The sequence below is a fragment of the Eriocheir sinensis genome, chromosome 23 (genome assembly GCF_024679095.1).
Source record: "Eriocheir sinensis breed Jianghai 21 chromosome 23, ASM2467909v1, whole genome shotgun sequence".
NCBI lineage: Eukaryota > Metazoa > Arthropoda > Malacostraca > Decapoda > Varunidae > Eriocheir > Eriocheir sinensis.
In genome coordinates this window covers 13,255,626-13,280,593 of record NC_066531.1, presented here as the reverse complement: position 1 = coordinate 13,280,593, position 24,968 = coordinate 13,255,626, and the positions used below count along the sequence as shown (strand labels likewise).

General features: G+C 44.9%; 1 protein-coding gene across 3 annotated transcripts in view; it reads left to right on the top strand.

Annotated features, from left to right (window-relative positions):
- The first annotated feature begins 8,900 nt into the window (after positions 1-8,900).
- The window catches only part of LOC127002488 (demethylmenaquinone methyltransferase-like), a 266,522-nt gene continuing 250,454 nt past the window's right edge, over positions 8,901-24,968 (top strand). For all 3 annotated transcript variants that reach the window (XM_050868495.1, XM_050868490.1, XM_050868493.1), the window contains exon 1: positions 8,901-9,049. In XM_050868495.1, coding sequence (XP_050724452.1) covers positions 8,924-9,049 — 126 coding nt within the window. In that variant the 5' untranslated portion in view covers positions 8,901-8,923. The remainder of the gene's footprint in view (positions 9,050-24,968) is intronic.

The following is a 24,968-nucleotide window of genomic DNA, read 5'->3' as shown; positions in this document are numbered from 1 at the left end:
GAACTGTTAGCAGAGCACTGCAGATGCAGATCATCTCGTTGTAGCCACATCACTGACTGCAGCAGCTGGTGACCATGAACGACCAGTTGTAGTTGTTGGGAAGGATACTGATTTGCTGGTGATGCTCACTGCCCAGGCAACTAGAGATATGAACATTTTCATGATGTTTGAACGTGATCCATCAGTTTACAGCATACATGCTATTCAACAGGCCATCAGTCCCAACCTTAAAACCAATCTCTTGTTCCTACATGCTATAACAGGCTGTGATACTGTTTCAGCCTTATACGATGTAGGTAAGATGAAGGCAGTGTCCATTATTGAAGGCAGGAACGAATGGGGAATGTTGGATGTGTTTCATCAGCCTTCATCAAGTCATGAAGAGGTGGCAAGAGTTGGAGAACAATTTTGCTAAAACTGTATGGGGCAGTTCAGTCCACCTCTCTGGATATGCTTCGGTATGTACTGTACATGAGGCAGGTTGGTAGAAAATCTGTGTACTCAAGTTGAGTCAACTTATAGAGCCTGCCACCAACATCAGCTGCCACCAAATATCATTCATATCTGGCCTACTTAGCAGTGCAGCAGTGGTCCGGAAATGAGCTGGCACCTACTGAATGGGGATGGAAAGTACAAGATGGAAGGTTGCTTCCAGTTGCAACAGACCAACCTGTGCCGCCTGATCGGGTGTTGCGAATGATCTCATGGGTGCATAATAGGATGTGGAAAAATGCAGTTGTTATAGAGCTGGGCTATTTTACACTGATATGTGTTCCTCGTGTATTGGGAGGACATGTAACAACAGCCAATCCATAGATTCAGATAAGGGTTGAAACTAGAATTGTGTTGTAAATATTATGACATAAATGTACTCACATTTGGTACCTGCCAGACTGGACCAATGGTTTCTTTGTTGTATTATTTGCTTCTTGATATATATGCTGTATGGATATGCCTTTCTATGTATTGTATGTTTCACAGTTTGTAGCGGTTAGCATCCTACTGAAATTGGATTTCGTTAATTTAATCTTGTGCCCTTTTTGTGAACCAGATTACTTATGGTAGTTCTGCAATTTGGCAGAATAATTTCTTGAGACAGCACATGGTTATTTTGAAAGTAATGCTTGGATTGAATTTCGAACGGTATATTTACACTCCTTGCCCACAAAAACATGGGGTTAGACCCCAAAATAATCTCTCTCTGATGAATAGTAACAAAGTTATTACATTTTTAGTGTCTTTCTGGTGTCTGGTCGACTCATCAGCGGTCATCTTGGATTGTGAATTTTCCACAGCCTGGATTTTAGGGGACTGTGTACCGTGTTACTAGATAGATTTCCTGAAAAAATCAGCTTTCTACATTTTTTCCCGGTTCAACACCAATGCTCCTGGGCTATTAGAAAACTAGGCTATTATGCATTTAGGAATACTAAGCTATTATTTTGCATTTAGGAATCAAGGCTATTATTTTGCATTTAGGAATACTAAACTATTATTTTCCATTTAGGAAAACTAGGCTATTTTTTTTGCATATACGAATACTAAGCGATTATTTTGCATTAATAAAACTAGGTTATAATGTTGCATTTACGAATACTAAGTTATTATTTTGCATTTAAGAACACTAGGCTTATTTTGCAGTAACTTTTTTCTTAAGCGAAGTAATTCTCTCTCTCTCTCTCTCTCTCTCTCTCTCTCTCTCTCCACTTCAGGAATTCCACCTACAACACTGGTTTCCTCACATCCTTAAAAAAATACCACCATCTCTTTTATAAATTCTTCGTGGACTTATGAGTGAATAATGTATTACAGATAGCTATTCAAAACTGGTGTCTAATATAAGCAACAAGGAGCATGAAATTGGATAAGAGGTGAGGATAATAAGTAAAAAAAAAAAAAAAAGTATATCTATAAATGCACTCACCGCGAAAGAAATCAGTCCGGAGATGCATTAGGCTAATATTTTCAGTATATATCTCTCTCTCTCTCTCTCTCGCTCTCTCAAGCAACAGTGGCTTTAAAAGGCAGAGACTGAGTGGGCAGAAGAGATGTTAGTGTCGTGTTTTAGCGGTGCTCAAAGATTTTATATATGTTATTGATACTAAAACGAACTGAAATAAAATGTAATTTCATGGGTCCATGCGCATTACCAGTGGGGGGCTACATGCAAAATTTGGTTAGGCTAGGTAAAAAAAATAAAGTCAGGACGCCTTAATTTTGTTTTGAGAGTTTGCCCGCCTAATATTTAGGCGGTTCCGCCGACATCCGTCAAGGATACAGAGTCTATGTCATGACCCAATATGAGTTAGTGTAATTTTCAGTTCATAAAATTACCTACCACTCCCGTGTTTGCCAGCATTGCTAATGTGCATCTTATATTTGCAACCAGCTCTGCCACAAGGTTGCAATCATTTTTGTCATTTAGCTTCTTCTGAATTTTCCACCATCTGGCTAAGACTTCATTGTCATTCTATTACTAAATACATATGTGCTGTTTATCTCTCACCTAACTCTACTAACTTTGTAAAATTCTTTGACTACTTGAACTCTAAAGTGGAGCACATTTTGACTCACTCTCCCATCGCTAAAATCTCCAGTTTGGGAGATTTCAATGTTCACCACCAGCTTTGGCTTTCATCCTCTTTCACTGAGCAGCCTGGTGAACAAGCCTACAACTTTGCCCTCCTCAACGATCTAGAGCAGCTGGTTCAGCATTCTACATGTATTGCCGACCGTCTTGGAGACAGGGCCAACAGTCTAGACCTCTTCCTTAACTCTAATCCTTCTGCTTATTCTGTCAAACTGTTTTCTCTGTTGGGCTCCTCCGATCACAACCTTATTTATGTATCCTGTCCTATCGCTCCTATACATCCTTTGGACCCACCGAAGAGGCGATGCTTCTGGCATTTTGCTTCAGCTCGGTGGGACGACCAGATGTACATTTCCGATTTCCCGTGGAATGATTACTGCCTCCAGGAGAGAGACACCTCTGTGTGTGCCCAGTGCATCACAGAGGTGATTGTTTCTGGAATGGAGGCCTACATTCCACGGACTTTCTCTACTCTTCACGCTAAAAACCCTTGGTTTAATCACGATTGTTCTCGTGCTATTAAAGATAGAGAAGCAGCTCACAAAAGGTACCAGAGCCTTCGCACTCCTGCTAACCATGATCTTTGCATCTCTGTCCGGAATCGTGCCAAATCTATTTTTCGACTTACCAAACCTTCTTTCATCAATAGAAAATGTCAAAACCTTGCTTTTTCCAATTCTTTCCGTGACTTATCCTCCAATTTCACTTCTTCCTCTTCCCCCCCTTTCCTTAACCCTGACGGCAGCACTGCCGTCTAATCTATCTCTGAGGCTGAACTCTTCGCTCAAACTTTCTGTAAGAGCTCCACCCTGGACGATTATGGGCATGTTCCTCCTACTCATCCCCCCTCTGACTCCTTTATGCATGTTATTAAGATTCTTCATAATAATGTTTTCTATGCCCTCTCTGGCCTCAACTCTCAGAAGGCTTATGGACCTGATGGAGTGCTTCCTATTGTCCTTGAAAACTGTGCTTCCGTGCTGACACCCTGCCAGGTCAAACTCTTTCGTCGCTGCCTGCCTATCAACATCTACCTTTCCTTTGCACAGCCTGTGCCTAAGAAGGGTGACCGTTCCAATCCCTCAAACTACCGCCCTATAGCTTTACTTTCATGTCTATCTAAAGCTTTTGAATCAATCCTTAACCGGAAGATTCAAAAACACCTTTCTACTTCTAACCTTCTATCTGATCACCAGTATGGGTTCCGCAAGGGGCGTTCTACTGGCGATCTTCTTGCTCTCTTAACTTATTCTTGGTCATCCTCTCTTAGCCGTTTCGGTGAAACTTTCTCTGTTGCGTTAGACATATCGAAAACCTTCGATAGAGTCTGGCACAAGTCTTTGCTTTCTAAACTGCCCTTTTTCGGATTCTATTCCCCTCTCTGTTCCTTTATCTCCAGTTTCCTTTCCGGCCGTTCTATCTCTGCTGTGGTAGACGGTCACTGTCCTTCCCCTAAACTTATCAACAGTGGTGTTCCACAGGCGTCTGTCCTATCGCCCGCTCTCTTCCTGTTATTCATCAATGATCTTCTTTCCATAACCAACTGTACAGTCCACTCATACGCCGACGACTCCACTCTTCATTATTCAACTTCTTTCAATAGAAGGCCATACCAACAGGAAGTACATGACTCCAGACTGAAGGCTGCAGAACGCTTAATCTCAGACCTTGCTATCATTTCCGATTGGGGTAGAAGGAACCTTGTGTTTTTCAATGCCTCAGAAAAACAATTTATCCACCTATCTACTCGGCACAATCTTCCAAATTCTTCAATAACACTCAGCTGTCACCTTCTTCAACACTAAATATCCTCGGTCTATCCTTAGCTCAAAATCTCAACTGGAAACTTCACATCTCATCTCTCACTAAAGCAGTTTTCTATTGGTTGGGCTTTCTGTATCGCCTCCGCCAGTTCTTCTTCCTTCTATACAGGGGCCTTGTCCGCCCTCGTTTTTTTTTTTTTTTTTTTTACATTGCAGCCTATTGCGCCGGTAGGCTTCTTCCCGGTGGATCCTGTTGGTCGGTCCAAGGCTTCTTTCCGGTAGGTCCTGATGGTCGGCCCAGCCCGTTCTGGCGCAGGCGAGTGTTTATAGTGGCGCCATCTTGCATTGGCTCATGCTGCCCTCCCAGAGCTCATCTTTGATCCTAGAATCTAGAGTCCGGGTTGATAGGTGGTCTTCTGGACAGCATGTGGGTAGTTTTAAGCCACTCGGCGGCGGCTGAAAAATCCCAGCTTGGTGGCACCGGGCGGGGATTGAACTCGCGTCCTCCTGAACACGAGGCCGTTACTTTGACGACTCAGCCACCGCCTGGAGTATGCATCTCACTTATGGGGGGGCGGGGCTCCACTCACACAGCTCTTCTAGACAGAGTGGAGTCTAAGGCTCTTCGTCTCGTCAGCTCTCCTCCTCCTACTGATAGTCTTCTTCCTCTTAAATTCCGTCGCGATGCTGCCTCCTTTTCTATCTTCTATCGATATTTTCACGCTGACTGCTCTTCCGGACTTGATAACTGCATGCCTCCCCACCTCCCGCTGCACACGACTTTCTACTCATGCTCATCCCTATACTGTCCAAATCACTTTTGCAAGAATTAACCAGCATCTTCACTCTTTCATCCCTCACGCTGGTAAACTCCAGAACACTCTTCCTTCATCTGTATTTCCTTCTGGCTACGACTTGAACTCTTTCAAGAGGAGGGTTTCAGGGCACATCTCCTCCCGAAATTGACCTCTCTTTTTGGCCACTCCCCTGTACTCTATTCAGGAACAGTAAATAGTGGGATTTTTTTCTTTAATATTTTTTGTATATGCCCTTGAACTGTTTCCTTTGCTGTAAAAAAAAAAAAAAAAAAAAAAAAAAACGGATGACAAGCTTGTATCAAACAACATAGTCACATCATTCTCGAACGATCTATATGTTATTTCAAGTTCATATAATTATCTCATTTCAGGTAGATTAGAAGACAGCTGGCTCTGCAAGTGGAAATAAAGGGTAATTTAATAATGCACTGCATGTAAATAACGATTGATATTCAAAGTAACATGAAACTTCCGCAGTTGCGCTAGACACATCCAAAGCCTTCGATAGAGTCTGGCATAAATCTTTGCTTTCTAAACTGCCCTCTTACGGTATCTATCCTTGTCTCTGTTCCTTTATATCCTGTTTCCTTTCTGGCCGTTCTATCTCCGCTGTGGTAGACGGTCACTGTTCTTCCCCTAAACTTATCAACAGTAGTGTTCCATAGGGCTCTGTCCTATCACCCACTTTCCTTCTGTTATTTAGCATTGATCTTCTTTCTTTAACAAACAGTCCTATCCATTCATACGGTGATGACTCCACTCTGCACTATTCAACTTCTTTCAACAGAAGACTTTCTCAACAGGAATTACAAGACTCCAGACTGGAGGCTGCAGAACGTTTAACCTCAGACCTTGCTATCATTTCCGATTGGGGTAAAAGGAACCTTGTGTCCTTCAGTGCCTCAAAAAAAAATCTCCACTTATCTACTCGACACAATCTTCAAAATACCTATGCCCTATTCTTTAATAACACTCAGCTGTCACCTTCTTCAACACTAAGTATCATCGGTCTATCCTTAGCTCAAAATCTCAACTGGAAACTTCACATCTCATCTCTCATTAAATCAGTTTTCTCGAGGTTGGGCTTTCTGTATCGTCTCTGCCAATTCTTCTTTCCCGCACATATGCTTTCCATTTATAGGGACCCTGTCCGCCCTCGTGTGTTATTAAAGAATAGGGCATAGGTATTTTGAAGATTGTGTCGAGTAGATAAGTGGAGATTTTTTTTTTTGAGGCACTGAAGGACACAAGGTTCCTTTTACCACAATCGGAAATGATAGCAAGGTCTGAGGTTAAACGTTCTGCAGCCTCCAGTCTGGAGTCTTGTAATTCCTGTTGAGAAAGTCTTCTGTTGAAAGAAGTTGAACAGTGCAGAGTGGAGTCATCAGCGTATGAATGGATAGGACTGTTTGTTAAAGAAAGAAGATCAATGCTAAATAACAGAAGGAAAGTGGGTGATAGGACAGAGCCCTGTCACATATACGCACATATACATGCATACACCCATTCATATACATAAGTAAATTGCTCATATGTTGCATTAAATAATTAACATAATATTTTAAAGTACATACCATGCAGATTTATAAGAAAAAAAGTGAGTCAGTTAATAGGTCATTATAATATTAGTTTTTAATCGGATTTTGAATGTGTTGAGGGAAGGAGCTTCTTGAATTTGTGTGGGGATAGAATTCCAAATTACTGGACCCAAATAAGTAGTGGAATGTTGGAATTTTGAAAGACGATGAATAGGAAAGCTTAGATTGTCGCGGTGACGGGTACTATAATCATGAGATGGGAGGAGGTCACGCATTTCATTCTTTTTTTTGTACATGAATGTAGCTATTTCCAGTTTAGTTATATCATCCAGTTTGAAAAATTTGGTTTCCTTGAAGAGTGGACTAGTGTGTGCTAAATAGTTGCTATTAGTAATAATTCTTACAATTTTTTTGAGCTGCAATCTTAGGGGGGTTAAATAGGTGGTGTATGTTGTACACCAAATGGGGTTGCAGTAGGTAATTAGTGAATAAATGTGTGCATAGTATATTGACTTTAATACATTTTGAGGCATGAGATCCTTTATTTGATAAAGTAAAGCAATGTGTCGTGATATTTTCAGTGTAAGGTTATGTATGTGATATTTAAATGATAATGAATCATCATAATCTACACCAAGAAATCTCACTCTATCAGTTTTAGAAATTATTTTATTATTGATTTTTAAATTAATCAAGTTAGACGCTTTTTTAGTAGTGAATAGCATAAAGCAAGTTTTTTTTTGTATTAATTGTAAGTCTGTTACATAGACACCATTGGTATAGTTTTTCGAGCTCATGATTTGCATTTAGTACAAGTTGATCTTGGTTTGGACCTGTTAAGTAGAGTGTCATGTCATCAGCAAACAAAATACTTTTAGCCTTAATGAAAAAAATTGATATATCATTGATGTATATTAGAAACATAATTGGGCCTAGAACACTTCCTTGAGGTACACCAAGCTTTACAGTGGTAGTAGATTGGACGTCTGATCCCATAGTGGTACATTTTGTTAATAAGAATCTTATGATGTACTGTATCAAAGGCTTTAGCAAAATATATAAATATGGATAAGACATGGAGTTTTTTGTCAATTGCAGAAAGTACATCACTAGAAAATACATTTAAGGCTACAAAAGTGCTGCAGTTCCGCCTAAAACCATATTGAGAAGGGTTTAATATATTCTTAGTTTCAAGACATTTAATTAAATAAACCTTTATTAAAGTTTCAAATATTTTTTTTTTAAATTGTAAGTTGAGATATTGGTCTATAATTTTTAGGGTCATCATCGGGACCAGACTTGTGGATAGGTATAATTTTTGCAGTCTTCAACAGAGATGGAAAAGTTCCAGTTGTAACAGATTGATTAAAAAGTATAGCCAGAGGGATTGAAATCAAATGAGAGTTTCTTTTAATAACAGAGGGTGATATATCATTAATGCCTGATTTTTTATTGTTTAATGACGTAATTACTGTACCCAAATCAAAGGTAGTAACAATAGGGCACATCATAGAATTTGGAAAGTTACCTTTAAGATAGTCTTTCGGGTCTATATTTATATTTGGGTGTTTTCTGTCAAGTTCAGATGCAATAGTGGAAAAGTATCTATTGAAGGCTTCCGATATATCTGACGGATCACTTAATACTGAATTATTATACTGCAATGACTTGATATTGTTTGCTTTGTATGTATTACCTTTTAATTCATTGACCGTTTGCCAAATCTTTTTGGTATTTCTGCGAAAATTTGTAAATATTTGGAAATAATAGAGAGAGAGAGAGAGAGAGAGAGAGAGAGAGAGAGAGAGAGAGAGAGAGAGCAACGTCAGCTGGCCGTGCAATAAGCCGGAGAGCCTTACTGCACCCACATCTCACTATCACCTGTCATCCTCGTCCATGTAGCTATCCAGTCTATTCTTAAACCAAGCTATCGTCCCTGCACTAACTATGTGATTGCTTAGTCTATTCCAGAGAGAGAGAGAGAGAGAGAGAGAGAGAGAGAGAGAGAGAGAGAGAGAGAGAGAGAGGCGGGCCACACCTGTCATGGAGGTGGGCGGAGCTTGAGAGCTAGCCGGCAAATCAGCGAGGAGTGCGGCGCGGGTCTAGAAAACCGTACCTACCTTCGTAAATATATGAAGAATGTATAAAGGAATTGTACTGTACTGTAGTCATGCCATGCCTGTGATTCTCCCGTCTCTTCCCTGCTGCAGGATAATGTCTGACGGCGGCAGTCGGGGCGACGTGGCAATGAGGGCGAACGAGAACGTCCACAGGCCGGGGGTCACGCCGGAGGAGATGGCGGCCGGCTACGACGAGTGGTCCGAGAACTACGAGGAGATGGTGAGAGAGAGAGAGAGAGAGAGAGAGAGAGAGAGAGAGAGAGAGAGAGAGAGAGAGAGAGAGAGAGAGAGATGCCTTCAGTACCAAGTGCCTACGCAGAATCATGGGGTATCGCTGGAATGATTTTGCGTTCAACCGGCGATTATTCCGTGAGGTCCGGGAGTGAAGTGATGCGGCCCTTGGGATACGCACCTGTAATCACCCGCTTTCCCGTCCCCTTAGATGATCTGGAAAGGCGGGCGTGGCCCCACCATCACGCTGGAGGAGGCGCTGCGTTGGGTACCCCCGGAGCGGCGAGCCAAGGCCAGGGTGCTGGACGTGGCCGCCGGGACGGGCTGCGTGGGCAGCGAACTCCACCGGGAAGGCTTCAGGTGGGTGCCGCAGGGCCGCAGACAGGGGGATGTCCAGTCACCATACTTAAATATCCTCCAGTCCACTGCCTCCTGCCTGCCAGTGCCTCAGCCTCAACACGAGTCAAACGCCAAGATATGAAGATGATGTGTTGGAAATTACAGCAGCTTGTGTAGAGGCAGGGCCGCTGGGTGGGAACTGGGAGCGGGCAGGAGCGGCATTACTATAGTCCATCGACTCTAACTTAAAATTGTGCCCTGTGGCTTGGCCCGGGGAAACCCCCATTGTTTACAGCTCTAGCAATGGCCTGCGCTTGGCGTTTTGTCTCACTGTTAGTCTGTACGTTATCTATTTATGGAATTTACATACATTCATAATACGACTGCGTGGTGTTATGAATGGCTTGGGATTAGAGGGATTGATTGATTGATTGATTTAGAGTTTCTTTCATGGCGCCGCAACATCTTGGTCATATGGCACCGGAGTAATAAAATGGAAGGCAAATAATTAAAATAATCTAAGGGTGATAAAAGTTATTAGGAAGATAGTTTTGAAATGGTCCATTCAGATATAGCACTAGTTTAAAAAATAATAAAATGTTTATTAAAAAATGCATTAGTGAAATACAAAGAACTTTCTATGAAGAGACCCTACAAGAGATGGAGGATGCCCATCTCCTGCAGATACCCCATGACGTCATGTCCAGGGGTGAACGCCTTTTCACCCAGCACTAGAGACAGGGAAAAATTCCCATGCACATCACGACACCGGGAGAGGTACTGCTCTCGCAGATCCCGCAGACTGGGGCACTCGACCTGGGATTAGAGGGAAAGACAACGACTCAGTAAACCTTCCATATCACTTGGCAACGTGGCTCATGCAACGTTGCCGCCTGACGGACCTTGGCAACAGGCGCCAGGCCGCACCATTCAACGTTACGCCACAATGGACAAATGAAGTAGATCTCACTCTTGCGCCCTGCGCTGCCATGCAGAGAGAGAGAGAGAGAGAGAGAGAGAGAGAGAGAGAGAGAGAGAGAGAGAGAGAGGTAGACACCCTCTCTGAGGAGAGTAATGGAGTGATGTGGCAGCAGCGCGGTCTCGTGGGGAATCCTTGTGTCGCGCCCAAGGGCTCAAGTTAAAATCGATAGACTATACTATGTTAGGAATTAGGCCAGTTAACCGGGGGATTAGACAAATTAACTATTTCCCTTATGGAACTAGTCTCGGGCCGAGAGTTCAAGCCAACTATGAGCATCGTCTGAGCTCAAATAAGCCTTGGATGGTACTTAAATACTTCGGTCATCGGCTCCCAAACCGAGACATAATCAACTTATTCACTGCCTGAAGACTAACCATATTTACCATAAAGGGAATAACAATAGTGAAGTGTTTCCTTTCATGTAATAATAACTAATTGTTCTTGCTGAATTAAAATTAAAGAGCAAGGATAATTTAACCGATGGAAACAGAGAGGAAAGCCACGCCATCTGGCGAGAGAAATTCAAAATATCGCTTCAGACCCACGTGGTTGGTTTTCTCTCACTCCACCACCGGCCTTCACAAAGTAAAGACCAAGGCACTGCAGCCCACCCATTAACTCGGACGCAGTGTGCCTTCTATTACCTGACTCGAGGGATACTACACCCGGCAACGAAACTTCAGAGACAACAATATCTTTTGAAACCCGCTTCTCAGCTAAGTGCCCCCAGCAGTTATTTGAGACAGATAGATTTTACTACACGGATCAGGTAGGATTATCATTTGTTCGGCTGTCTAAAGGTGCTTGTTGGATACCTTCACCACCTAATAGCTGGTAAGCACTTGTTTGTTTGGTATTGTCTGACGGGTGTGTTATTCACTTTGCGAGTGACCTAACTGTTGGGTAGGGTAAATTTACTGATTCCCAACAACTACTAATGCTATAACTTCTACTACTATTACTGGGGGCTTCGTGGTGCAGTGGTTAGCATACTCGGCTCACAACCGAGAGAGCCCGGGTTCGATTCCCGCCGGAGTGGAAAAATTTGGGCGTCTTTTCCGATACCCTACGCCCCTGTCCACCCAGCAGTGAATGGGTACCAGGTATTAATCGGGGGCTGTGTCCCGTCTCCTGGGATCTGTTCCCTTCTCCTATAATTCCTTCCCCTCCTGTCTCTCTCCGGCATATGACCACTGATGTTGCGCCGACTAAACGAAACATTCCAGTACTACTAATACTGCTACTACTTCAACTACTACAGCCACTCCCACAGGCACATAGACGCTGTGGACCCGTCGGAGGGCATGATGAAGCTGCGAGAGACTGGCATCTATACCAACGACTTCCTGGAGTTTATCGGCAGCGGACACTCCACCGTGCCCAAAGGTATTAGTGATTTGTTTTTTTACATGAAAGGACACGGCTCAAGTTCAACAAGAGTACAAAAAAAAGCCCGCTACTCGCCGCTCCCATAAAAGATAAAAGTAAAGAGTAGCAAAAAGAGAGGTCAATTTCGAGTGGAGAGGTGTCTTGATACACTCTTCTTGAAATAAGTCAAGTCATAGGCAGGAGGAAATACAGACGAAGGAAGGTTGTTCCAGAGTTTACCTCTTGCATAAGGGTTTTGGATACTATAGGGATGAGCATGAGTAGAAAGTCGTGTGCAGCGGGGCCGCGGGGGGGAAGGAGGCATGCAGTTAGCAAGTTCAGAAGAGCAGTCATCATGAAGATATCGATAGAAGATAGAAAAAGAGGCAACATAGCGGCGGAATTTAAGAGGTAGAAGGTTGTCAGTAAGAGGAGGAGAGCTGATGAGACGAGGAGCCTTAGACTCCACTCTGTCCAGGAGAGCTGTGTGAGTGGAATTATTGTTATTGTTGTTGTTTCATATTTAAAGATTAATATACGTATTTTTCTTCTCTCTCTCTCTCTCTCTCTCTCTCTCTCTCTCTCTCTCTCTCTCTCTCTCAGACACATACGACCTGGTGGTCATCTCGGGCGGTATGGGCGAAGGTCATATCCCACTCAGTGGCCTCGACGACCTGGTGCGCGTCGCAAAGAACGGTGAGTGAGGAGACAAAAATAATAATAAAACAATAATATAAAAAAAACCGCTACTCGCTGCTCCTGAGAAAAAAAATCAAGAGGTGGCCGAAAGAGAGGTCAATTTCGGGAGAAGTGGTGTCCTGATACCCTCCTCTTGAAAGAGTTCAAGTCGTAGCCCGGAGGAAATACCGATGAAGGAAGATTGTTCCAGAGTTTACCAGCGTGAGGGATGAAAGAGTGAAGATGCTGGTTAAATCTTGCATTAGGGGTTTGGACACTATGGGATGAGTATGAGTACAAAGTCGTGTGCAGCGGGGCCGCGGGAAGGAGGGAGGGAGGCATGTAGTTAGCAAGTTCAGAAGAGCAGTCAGCGTGAAAATAGCGATAGAAGATAAATGAGTTAACATCGCGACGGAATTTAAGAGGTAGAAAACTATCAGTTGGAGGAGGAGAGCTGATGAGACGAAGAGCCTAAGACTCCACTCTGTCCAGAAAGGATGTGTGAGTGGAGCCCCCCCCCCCCCCCCACACACACACACACACACGCGAGATGCATACTCCATACGAGGGCGGACAATGCCCCTGTATATGGATAGCAACTGTGCGGGGGAGAAGAACTGGCGGAGACGATACAGAACGCCCAACCTCGAGGAAGCTGATTTAGCGCGAGTGGAGATATGAAGTTTCCAGTTGAGATTTTGAGTTAAGAATAGACCGAGGATATTTACTAAGGATTTCAGAGGCTGTGCGGCCTCGTTTTTTGGGAATAATATCGTAACGAACAATCGTATCGGTACGAGATTTTGCGACAGTGTATTTCACACACCGCCTTAATTTTGAAGGGTATCGCCAACCGCCACAAGTAGAGAATAAAGGCACTTGTCCCTATACCAAGAGGGTAAAGTCATCAGTGTCAGGCAAAGATACGAACACAACTACCAGAGGCTCCGCCCACCTTGTTCCTCTTCCCTCCATCTCCCGCCTCCTCCATTCTCTCTCTCTCTCTCTCTCTCTCTCTCTCTCTCTCTCTCTCTCTCTCTCTCTCTCTCTCTCTCTCTCTCTCTCTCTCTCATGTAGCTTCGTAACTATAATGAATGAAAGGCATGCATTAATTGTAGTGGCGTTATATACTCTTTCTAATACTGATAGGCATCCTTTAAATAAAGTTGAGAGTAGGGTAACGTGTTACTTACATAGCCTAATTACCTCCGTAACTATTGGTAGCGTAGTGGTTTGGTGGTTTATGGTGTACGTTTTCGTAGGGCTATTGTATAGCATGTACCTACTGATAAAAGTAATGGTGCTCTTATCGCCAAATTATAGTGGTGCTATTAATTTTATTGTCAGGGAAGAGCTGAAAGTATGGTAACGGGAAGAATTGCGAAGGTATAAAATGTTTGAGGTAGTACTAAAAGTGAATCACTGAGTGTGGATGAGGGACACTGGGTTATGAGGCTTATATTAAGGAACTTTATACAATATAGTGATGGCAAGGACACTCTTGGTTTACTAAGGATACACTTGACGACTGGTGCCGCGAGTCAAAGTCAGGTGACGAAGAAAGGTAGCAAAAAGGAAAACAACAAAAAACAAACGAGAGAGAAACAAATACAAGCGAGCAATCGTTCTACCATCAATCATGGTAGTCATCATTTACCACCTCACCCTACTCTCACATGTCATTACGTCCACGGCCCAGATGTGTATCACTATGCTCAAAATTAAAGTCCCAGTATCACATCAAGCATGCCTTAATTGAAAAAAAAAAAATCATTCTCGAGTATGTATGTATCTTCCAGAGAGAGAGAGAGAGAGAGAGATTGAGGGAGAAGGGAGGAGGCGGGAGATGGAGGGAAGAGGAACAAGGTGGGCGGAGCCTCTGGTAGTTGTGTTCGTATCTTTGCCTGACACTGATGACTTTACCCTCTTGGTATAGGGACAAGTGCCTTTATTCTCTACTTGTGGCGGTTGGCGATACCCTTAAAAATTAAGGCAGTGTGTGAAATACACTGTCGCAAAATCTCGTACCGATACGATTGGTCGTTACGATATTATTCCCAAAAAACGAGGCCGCACAGCCTCTGAAATCCTTAGTAGTGTTGAAGAAGGTGACAGCTGAGTGTTGTTGAAGAAAAGGGGATAGGTGTTTGGAAGATTGTGTCGAGTTGATAGGCGGAGAAATTGAGTTTTTAAGGCATTGAAGGACACAAGGTTTCTTTTACCACAATCGGAAATGATAGCAAGGTCTTGGGTTAAGCGTTCTGCAGCCTCCAGTCTGGAGTCGTGTACTTCCTGTTGGGATGGCCTTCTATTGAAAGAAGTTGAATAATGCAGAGTGGAGTAGGAAAGTTTGTTATTGAAAGAAGATCATTGATGAATAACAAGAAGAGAGTGGGTGATAGGACAGAGCCCTGTGGAACACCACTGTTGATAGGTTTAGGGGAAGAACAGTGACCGTCTAGCACCGCAGAGATACAACGGCCGGAAAAGAAACTGAAGATAAAGGAACAGAGAAAGGGATATAATCCGAAAGAGGGTAGTTTAGTAAGCAAAGACTTGTGCCAAGAGTCAGTTAAGAGAGCAAGAAGATCGCCAGTAGAACGCCCATTGTGGAACCCATACTGGCGATCAGATAGAAGGTTAGAAGTGGAAAGGTGCTTTTGAATCTTCCGGTTAAGGATTGATTCAAAAGCTTTAGATAGACAGGAAAGTAAAGCTATAGGGCGGTAGTTTGAGGGATTGGAACGGTCACCCTTCTTAGGCACAGGCTGCACAAAGGCATACTTCAAGCAAGAAGGAAAGGCAGATGTTGATAGGCAGAGACGAAAGAGTTTGACCAGGCAGGGTGTCAGCACGGAAGCATAGTTTTTAAGGACAATAGGAGGCACTCCATCAGGTCCATAAGCCTTCTGAGAGTTGATGCCAGAGAGGGCATAGAAAACATCATTTGGAAGAATCTTAGTAACGGGCATAAAGGAGTCAGAGGGGGGATGAGTAGGAGGAATATGCCCAGAATCGTCCAGGGTTGAGTTTTTACAGAAAGTTTGAGCGAAGAGTTCAGCCTTAGAGACAGATGAGACGGCAGTGCTGCCGTCAGGGTTAAGGAGAGGAGGGAAAGAGGAAGAAGTGAAATTGGAGGATATATTTTTGGCTAGATGCCAGAAGTCACGGGAAGAATCAGAAGAAGCAAGGTGTTGACATTTTTTATTGATAAAAGAAGTTTTGGTAAGTCGGAGAATAGATATGGCACGATTCCGGGATGAAATGTAAAGGTCATAGTTAGCGGGAGTTCGAAGGCTCTGAAACCTTTTGTGAGCTGCCTCTCTATCTTTAATAGCACGAGAACAAGCATGATTAAACCAAGGCTTTTTAGCATGAGGAGTAGAGAAAGAACGTGGAATGTGTGCCTCCATTCCAGAGACAATCACCTCTGAGATGCACTGGGCACACACAGAGGGGTCTCTCTCCTGGAGACAGTAATCATTCCACGGGAAATAGGAAAAGTACATCCTCAGGTCGTCCCTCCGAGCTGAAGCAAAATGCCAGAAACATCGCCTCTTCGGTGGGTCCAGAGGATGTGCAGGAGCGATAGGACAGGAAACAGAAATAAGGTTATGATCGGAGGAGCCCAACGGAGAGAACAGTTTGACAGAGTAAGCAGAAGGATTAGAGGTAAGGAAGAGGTCTAGAATGTTGGGCCTGTCTCCAAGACGGTCGGGAATACGTGTAGGGTGCTGAACCAACTGCTCTAGGTCGTTGAGGAGAGCAAAATTGTAGGCTTGTTCACCAGGCTGGTCTGTGAAAGAGGATGAAAGCCAAAGCTGGTGGTGAACATTGAAATCTCCCGTGATGGAGATTTCAGCGAAGGGAGAGTGAGTCAAGATGTGCTCCACTTTAGAATTCAAATAGTTAAAGAATTTTACATAGTTAGTAGAGTTAGGTGATAGATAAACAGCACAGATATATTTAGTAATAGAATGACAATTAAGTCTTAGCCAGATGGTGGAAAATTCAGAAGAGTCAAGGTCGTGGGCACGAGAGCAAGTGATGTCGTTGCGCACGTAGGCGCAACATCCAGCTTTGGATTGAAATTTAGGATAGAGATAGGAGGGAACAAAGTATAGATTGCTGTCAGTAGCCTCAGAAACCTGTGTTTCGGTGAGGAAGAGAAGGTGAGGTTTAAAGGAGGAGAGATGGTGTTCCACAGAATGAAAATTAAAACGAAGACCGCGAATGTTGCAGAAATTGATAAGGAGGAGGTTCGAAGAGTTAGCAGGACACCTCTCAAGTCGGCAGCTAGAAGGGGAATCCTCCCTGGGGGAAATTATGGTCCCCCCCCCCTCCCCCCAGGCGGGGACTGAGAGGCATTGTTATTTTTCGCCATTTAGAATTTTGAATTTTGGGAAAAGGTGTGTGTGTTGTGTGAATATAATGCGGTGTAGAAAGAGAGAGGAACTCTCTTTAGAGAGCATGCTGAACTGCTCTCTGGTGTTGATGAGACAAAAGGGAAACGGTTAGTGAGGACATGGGAAGGGTCTTTGAAGGGCTTCAGCACCCTCCTCGCTTCCCATATATCCTCACCGGGAGTAGCTCACGCCCGTTCGGTTGGTGTCTTCCTACCTACTCCTACTATAGGATCGCAAAACAGTTCATGGTAATCCCAGCAACTTTTACGAGAGGTTTTTCAAACAGGCGAACTTAGGCGCCGTTTAGGATGGGAAAGAGCCTACATAGAGACTTCAGATTTGCATGGAATAAACCTTGAGGCGGTCTTCCTAGGGTGGGCTAGACGACGCGCCTCCTAGCGTATGCCCCAATGATTAACTTATTTCCTCCTCTCCGGTACTCCAGGAGGCTTCGTGATCATCGTGATGCGCCACGAGCACCTACAGACCGTGCCTTCCTACAAGGACAAGCTGGAGCCTTACATGGACCAGCTGGAGTCGGACGGGAAGTGGAAGAAGGTAGGGAGCACCGTTGCCAGATTATCGTACTCAGAGCATAGTATTTACCGTTTTTTGACACCTAACTATTGCCAAGAAACATCAGGAATTAACCATTTTAACGACAGATATAAATGCATTTAGTTATTGAGCCCCAGGAGACAGTTTTGGGGTCGGATGTTGGTAAATATAAGAGACTGAGTACAACTATCTGGCAACGTTGGTACAAGAAAACATTTACTCTAATCAAGGTTTATGTCTGGCGGGGCTGTTCACTGTATGGGCGCCTGTCAGGACACTGGTATAAGGAGATGGTCAGGAGCTGGCCAGGGGGAGAAGGTCACGTATTTGAAATGATGGTCATAATTCCTTCAGGTGGAGCGGCGCATCGTCCCAACCTATTTCTGTGACAAGGAGGGTCTCGTCTTCGTCTTCCGCAATACTAAGCCTGAGTGAGGAGGAAGAGGAGGGAATGGAAAAGAGAGAGATAAGGAGGAGGAGTTATAGTTATAGTTCGTCGCGGCACCCGAGACAGAGGTGTGAATTATCGTGCTCTGGCAACCTGGTGTCATGGCGTCTACGATGTTATATGATAGTTTACGCATAGGACACATTTGTCAGTATGAATCATATTATTGAACTTGTCATAAAAATCTCACTTAATGAACTAAGACCCATTGCCATCACTCCAATCCCGAGCCTGCTTTGTGAAGACTTTGTGTTTAGCCGGGCATATGATACTATTCATTACAAAATTGATCAGAGGCAGTTCGGCAACATTAGAGCCTCCTCCACAACACATTGCCTCATAAGTTTCCTTGATTTCATTCTAAAAAACCTGAAAACCAGAAAAAAAACTTCCTCTGCCCTCGCCTTTATTTACTTTCGGAAAGCCATCGACCTGGTTGACCACACCACTGTCATCACCAAGGCCATAAACATCGGCCTGCCCTCCCACCTGACATCCTGGCTGGCGGACTTCCTGACGCACCGGCACCAAGCTGTGCGTCATCAAGGTAGCACATCCACCCTCCAGCCCCTCTCTGCTGGGGTGCCACAAGGGACGCGCATCGGACCTCTTTGTTTCCTTATTCTGATCAACAATGCACTGTTAGACGCCCCTCATCGCTGGAAGTACGTGGATGATTGTCCAGTGGACATCTCCATCAACAACACAGCCCCTGACTACACGCCCCTACAACACATTCTGGACCGACTGCAGAGCGGGACGCAAGATAACCACGTCACCATCAACACCAACAAGACGGTGGTGATGCATTTTCACACCTCCACCAATGCTATCCCACCGCCAGCCCTGGAGGTTGGCCCTCACCAGCTGCAGGTGGTTGAATCCACGAAACTACTTTTGAGTCACCCTGGACAGCAAGCTGAGCTGGGGCAAGCACGTCAGCACCATTATCAGGGTGGCTTCCTACAAACTTTTCATTCTGAGACGCATGAAGGCACTGGGAGCCCCCCAAAGGACGCTCAACATAAGAATATAAGAACGCAGGAGTCTACAAGAGGCCGGTAGGCCTGTACAAGGCAGCTCCTTTGACCCTAAGCTCCCGTGTATCTAACCCCACCTAATATCGCTGTCCATGAATTTATCTAGTCTATTTTTGAATGTGACAATTGTATTGGCACTCACCACATGACTGCTAAGCCTATTCCACTCATCCACCACCCTGTTAGTAAACCAATTTTTGCCTATATCCCTGTTGAATCTGAATTTATCCAGTTTAAACTCATTACTTCGTGTCCTACCCGGTTCTCTTACCAACAAAACCTTATGAATGTCTCCCTTATTAAAGCCCTTCATCCATTTATAAACCTCGATCATGTATCCACGCACCCTTCGCCTTTCTAGAGAATGCAAGTTTAACTGTTTTAGTTTTTCCTCGTATGGCAAGTTTCTCAACCCCTGAATCATCTTAGTCATCCTCCTTTGCACCGATTCTAACATTTTGATATCCATTCTATCGTAAGGTGACCAGAACTGAATCGCATAGTCAAGATGAGGTCTAACTAATGCTAAATATAGTTTGAGGAAGACTTCGGGGCTTCTGTTGCTTACGCTCCTTGAAATAAATCCCAGCACCCTATTAGCCCTATTGTGCCCTTGGACGGAGATCAGAGCTCACTAAGACCCCTAAATCCCTCTCGCACCCAGACCTGCTTATGAGAGTGTCATTTAAGCAATAGTTATGTGATGGGTTGTTCCTACTTACACTCAGAATACTGCACTTCCCTACATTGAACTCCATCTGCCATTTATCCGCCCAGTCATACAATCTGTTGAGTTCACCTTGGAGAATACTAGCGTCCCGATCCGACTCAATTACTCTACCGATATTGGTATCATCTGCAAATTTACTAACATCACTACTAATTCCTGTATCTAAGTCATTGATATAAATAATAAACAAAAGTGGACCTAATACCGAACCTTGTGGGACCCCACTCGTAACACATCCCCAGCCAGATCTTTTACCATTGATTTGCACTCTTTGCTTCCTATTGCTAAGCCACGCCTTGACCCAGTTCAAAACTTTACCCTCTACTTCGTGAGCCTGTAATTTAAGCAACAGTCGTTGGTGAGGAACTTTGTCAAACGCTTTACTAAAATCAAGATAGATTACACCATAATTTTCATCGCTGTCAACCGCTTCAAATACTTTATTGTAGAAGGACAAGAGATTGGTGAGGCATGACCTACCTTTTGTAAACCCATGCTGCGAATCGTGAATTAAGCTATGTTTCTCTAAATGCTCCCGAATGTTCCTGGCTATTATGGACTCCAGCATTTTGCCTATAACCGATGTTAAGCTAATTGGGCGATAGTTTTAAGCAACTGACATGTCCCCCTTTTTAAAAATCGGCGTCACATTAGCTACTTTCCGTAGGCTCGGCACATAGCCAGTATTTACCGACATCTTAAAGATGTTGGTTAGTGGGTCACTGAGTACATCGCCTAATTACTTTAATACCCTCGGAAATATCCCGTCAGGACCTGGCGACTTGTTCTTCTTAAGCTTATCTATCTCATCGTGAACTACTTGCCTGGTAATGATTATATCCCTCAATTTGTCGCCATCCCCGCCCTCGTACACCTGAACTCTTTCCGGTATAGTCGTTCGATCCTCCTGTGTGAATACTGAAAGGAAGTAGTCGTTCAACAATGTGCTCATATTTTCGGAATTTTCTATTAGCTCCCCTGTGTTTGTTTTCAGCGGTCCAATTTTCTCCCGTGTTTTGTTCTATACATCTGAAAGAAGCCCTTAGGATTACTATTCGCCTCATTTGCTATTTTGATCTCATAGTTCCTTTTTGCTACCCTGGTGTTTTTCTTAACTAATCTAGATAGTTCGACGTACCGGCCCCTGAGATGTGTTTCCCCATTCTTTATTTTCTGATAAATTCCCTTATTTAACCCAATCTCGTGTTTTAGTCCACGAGTCATCCACTTAGGATCATTGTTTTCTTTTCTAAGTGTTCGCTGTGGTATATGCTGTCCTTGCCCCTCTACTATTACTCTAACTAAGGTATTGTAAGACATTTCTACCTGGTTCTCCTGGCTCTCCAATCCGCAGTTCTGGCCCTCATGAATCCCTAAATTATACCAGTTTACCCCTTCAAGATGTTTTCGAAGCCCCTCGTAATTTGCTCTTCTGAAATCTGGCAATAACACTGGGTTTGGTTCGCGGGTTACCGCCCAGTCTAAGCTAAAACGAACCGTTCTGTGGTCACTATTTCCTAACTCTCCGCCCACCTCCAACTCACGTAGCAAGTTCCCATTATTGGTTAGGACTAAGTCTAATATGTTATCTCCTCTGGTAGGCTCAGTAACTACCTGCTTAAGGAAATTATCTTTTATAACTTCAAGAAAGTCCTCGGCTTCCAGGTCACCCACTAGGACTTCCCAGTCAATATTCCTATAATTAAAGCCCCCCATTACGCAGACATTTCTCCTCCTACTCGCCCTGCCAATCTCCTGTAGTAATATACTCGTGTCCTGCCTGTTAAGGTTGGGTGGCCTGTACATACTGTAACTCCTAGTGTTAGTTTTTCTTTCCCTTTGTAAACGTCCACCCAAACTGATTCTGAATCCATGTTAGTTTTGACTGAATTGTTAACTAAACATTTAAGTGAGTCTTTAACATATTTTTTTTTTTTTTTTTTTACAGTAAAGGAGACAGCTCAAGGGCAAAAAAAAGTAAACATTAATAAAAAAAAGACAGCTACTCTCTGCTCCTAAAAAGAATCCAAAGAGGTGGCCGAAAGATAGGTCAGTTTCGGGAGGAGAGGTGTCCTGATACCCTCCTCTTGAAAGAGTTCAAGTCGTAGGCAGGAGGAAATACAGATGAAGGAAGATTGTTCCAGAGTTTACCAGCGTGAGGGATGAAAGAGTGAAGATGCTGGTTAACTCTTGCATAAGGGGTTTGGATAGTATAGGGATGAGCATGAGTAGAAAGTCGAGTGCAGCGGGGCCGCGGGAGGGGGGGAGGCATGCAGTTAGCAACTCCACCTCCCTTTCTGCCCCTTCTGTCTTTATGAAACATCTGATAACCCGTTATTTCAAATTCTGATCTAAAATTTCTATTTCCATGTCTCAGTGATCGCTATTATGTCAAAATTTTCTGAACAAGCTTCACCCCTTAGTAAGTCTATCTTGTTTCTGAGGCTCCTGCTGTTAGTATGGAAGATTCTTAGCCCGTCCTCTGTTACTCCCCTAGAATTACTTCTAAGCTGCCTGGTTATATTATGAGCTAGATGTCCCCTCCCATTACTCCCATTACTCCTCTCCCCCTCGCCTATACTAAAAAAATCCCTCAGGGTACCAAGTGCTCGCTCAAGGGAGTCTGAGAGAGCCTCAACACCCTTGAACATCAAGTGTATCCCGTCACGGGCGTAGAGGGCGTCGTTGCCAAAGAAGAGGTCCCAGTTGTCGACGAACAGCCACCCATTGCGCCCGCAGTGCTCAGCAAGTCTGCTGTTCACTGCTATCGCCCTGGACAGCCATCCATCGCCAACGCCCCTCCTTGGCAGGACGCCACACACTACTGGCGACCCACCAGCGTCACGTATCCTGCCTAACAATTCTCTAAAACGCCTGAGAAGGTCCTCGCTTGGAACACGAGAAACGTCGTTTCCGCCACAGCTGAGAAAGACAATGGGGTTCGATCCCTCGCTTGCCATACACGCCTCAATCCTGTCTGATATATGGCCCACCCCTGCCCCTGGGAAACACACCCGCGTCCTGTTCTTATCCTTGGAGCAAAAATACCTGTCGACATAACGAACCTGACTATCACCAACAACAAGAACCCGACGGTCGGAAGAGGGGCCAGGAGGGGAGGGTGAAGAGGGGAGGGGAGGGTGAAGGGGGGAGGGGAGAGCGGGAAGGGAGGGGAGGGACCTGCTGTGAAGAACGAGGAGAAATTGTGGAAGAGGTGGAAGGTGGAAAAGAGGAGGAGGAGATGGATGTGGAGGTGGAGGAGGAGGAGGAGGAGGAGGAGGAGGAAGAAGGAGTAGGAGAAAGGGAGGGTGAGGTGGTGGAGGGAGGAACAGACGAGGAGAGGGAGGAGGAAGAGGGGGAAAGGGAAGGTAAGGGACAGGTGTTGGAGGGAGGGACGAGCGAGGAGGCGGAGGACAAGGAGGAGAAAGAGGGAGAGGAGGAGGAGAGTGGGCGGAAGAGGGAGAGGAGGGACGGAAGAGGAAGGCGAGGAATTGGAGGCGGAGGAGGAGGAGGAGGAGGGGAGGAGGAGGAGGAAGGAGTAGGAGGGGAGGAGGAGGGGAGGAGGAAGGAGGAGGAGGTGAAAGGGAGAGGAGGTGGGGAGGGAGGAACGGACGAGGAGAGGGAGGTGGAAGAGGGGGAAAGGGAAGGTAAGGGACAGGTGTTGGAGGGAGGGACGAGCGAAGAGGCGGAGGACAAGGAGGAGAAAGAGGGAGAGGAGGAGGAGGAGAGTGGGCGGGAAGAGGGGAGAGGGGGGACGGAAGAGGAAGGCGAGGAATTGGAGGCGGAGGAGGAGGAGGAGGAGGAGGAGGGGGAGGAGGAGGGGGAGGAGGAAGGAGGAGGAGGTGAAAGGGAGAGTGAGGTGGGGGAGGGAGGAACGGACGAGGAGAGGGAGGAGGAAGAGGGGGAAAGGGAAGGTGAAGGACAGGTGTGGGAGGGAGGGACGAGCGAAGAGGCGGAGGACATGGAGGAGAAAGAGGGAGAGGAGGAGGAGGAGGGTGGGCGGGGAGAGGGGAGAGGGGGGACGGAAGAGGAAGGCGAGGAGGAGGAGGAGGAAGAAGAGGAGAAGGAGGGGTGGGAAGCGGGGAGAGCGGAGATGGTCGAGGATTGATTGATTGATTGATTTGGGATTTCCTTCGTGGCGCCGCAACATCTTGGGTCATATGGCGCCGGAGTGCGTAATAAAATGGAAAGCAAATTAGTAAAATAATCTTAGTTTAGAAAAATCTATCCATGGACCAAAGTATGTTGAGGGGTATTAAAAAGTGTTCTAAAATGGTCCATTAGAATAACTTCAGCGTTTAAAAGACTACAGGAGATGGAGAACGCCCACCTCCCGCAAATACCCCAAGACGTCATATCCCGGAGATGGTCGAGGAGGAGGAGGAGGAGGATGGGAGGGGCTGCTGTGTGGGAGAAGACAATACTGGAGGGGAGGAGGACGAGGAAGAAGAGGAAGAGGAAGGGGAAGAGGAAGAGGCGGGGCCTGTTGCTGCTGCACTAACTGGTAAGTCTACCTAGGCGGCGAGAGTCTTAACCCTATTCTCTAACTCTATGATCCTCTGATCATCCTTCTGAGTCTTAACGCAGAACCTACAAACGTCCTTGGAAAGAAAGTACTGCTTGGCCATGCGAAGGCCACACCCAGAACAGCGCTTGAGGGACGTCATGGTGAAGATATGGGCGAGGCAAGACGGAAACAATTAGGCGCGTTAAGACGATAACAAAGTACGCAGCTGCGGTGAGGTCGTCAGGTCAAATCTCTGGGCAAAAATGTGTATCTAGGAAAACAAACCAACAGCTGCTGTGAGGTCGCAGTCAGGTCAATTCCCCGGGGAAAAGGGTGTGTCTCGGGTAAAAAGGCGCGGTTATTTCTACCCACCAAGACAAAACACAGGCCAATATTAATATACTGAGAAATCACTTACGTAAAGAAGATAATAACTGTGTTCACTAGGTTTGCGCGGAAAGTGGATTATCTAGTGTTTTGTGTGGGCTTAGAAATTAACGTAGCTTGGCGCGCCTGATTCACGTAGTCCTGTTATCACAGCACAGTAAAGTATCCTAATAATAGAAGAAGAAAACACAAAAGCAATATAAAAAACACAAAAGCAATATAAAACCGTGTAGCACTGGGTTGGCGTGAAAGAATGTTGAATTTAGCGTAGATGTGGAAAGCTTAATACACTTGTCCTAGGAGTAACTGTGGATCACTATCTGACTAAGTGAATACTAAATCAGAACACTTAGCGGTCTGTAGTAGAAGGCAGGTAATCCTCCTGGTTTTGTAGTCCTCCAGCACAGCAGCAGTGCACAGAAGCACAGAACGCCTCACACCGCAAAAGCAGAGGAAAGCAGAGGA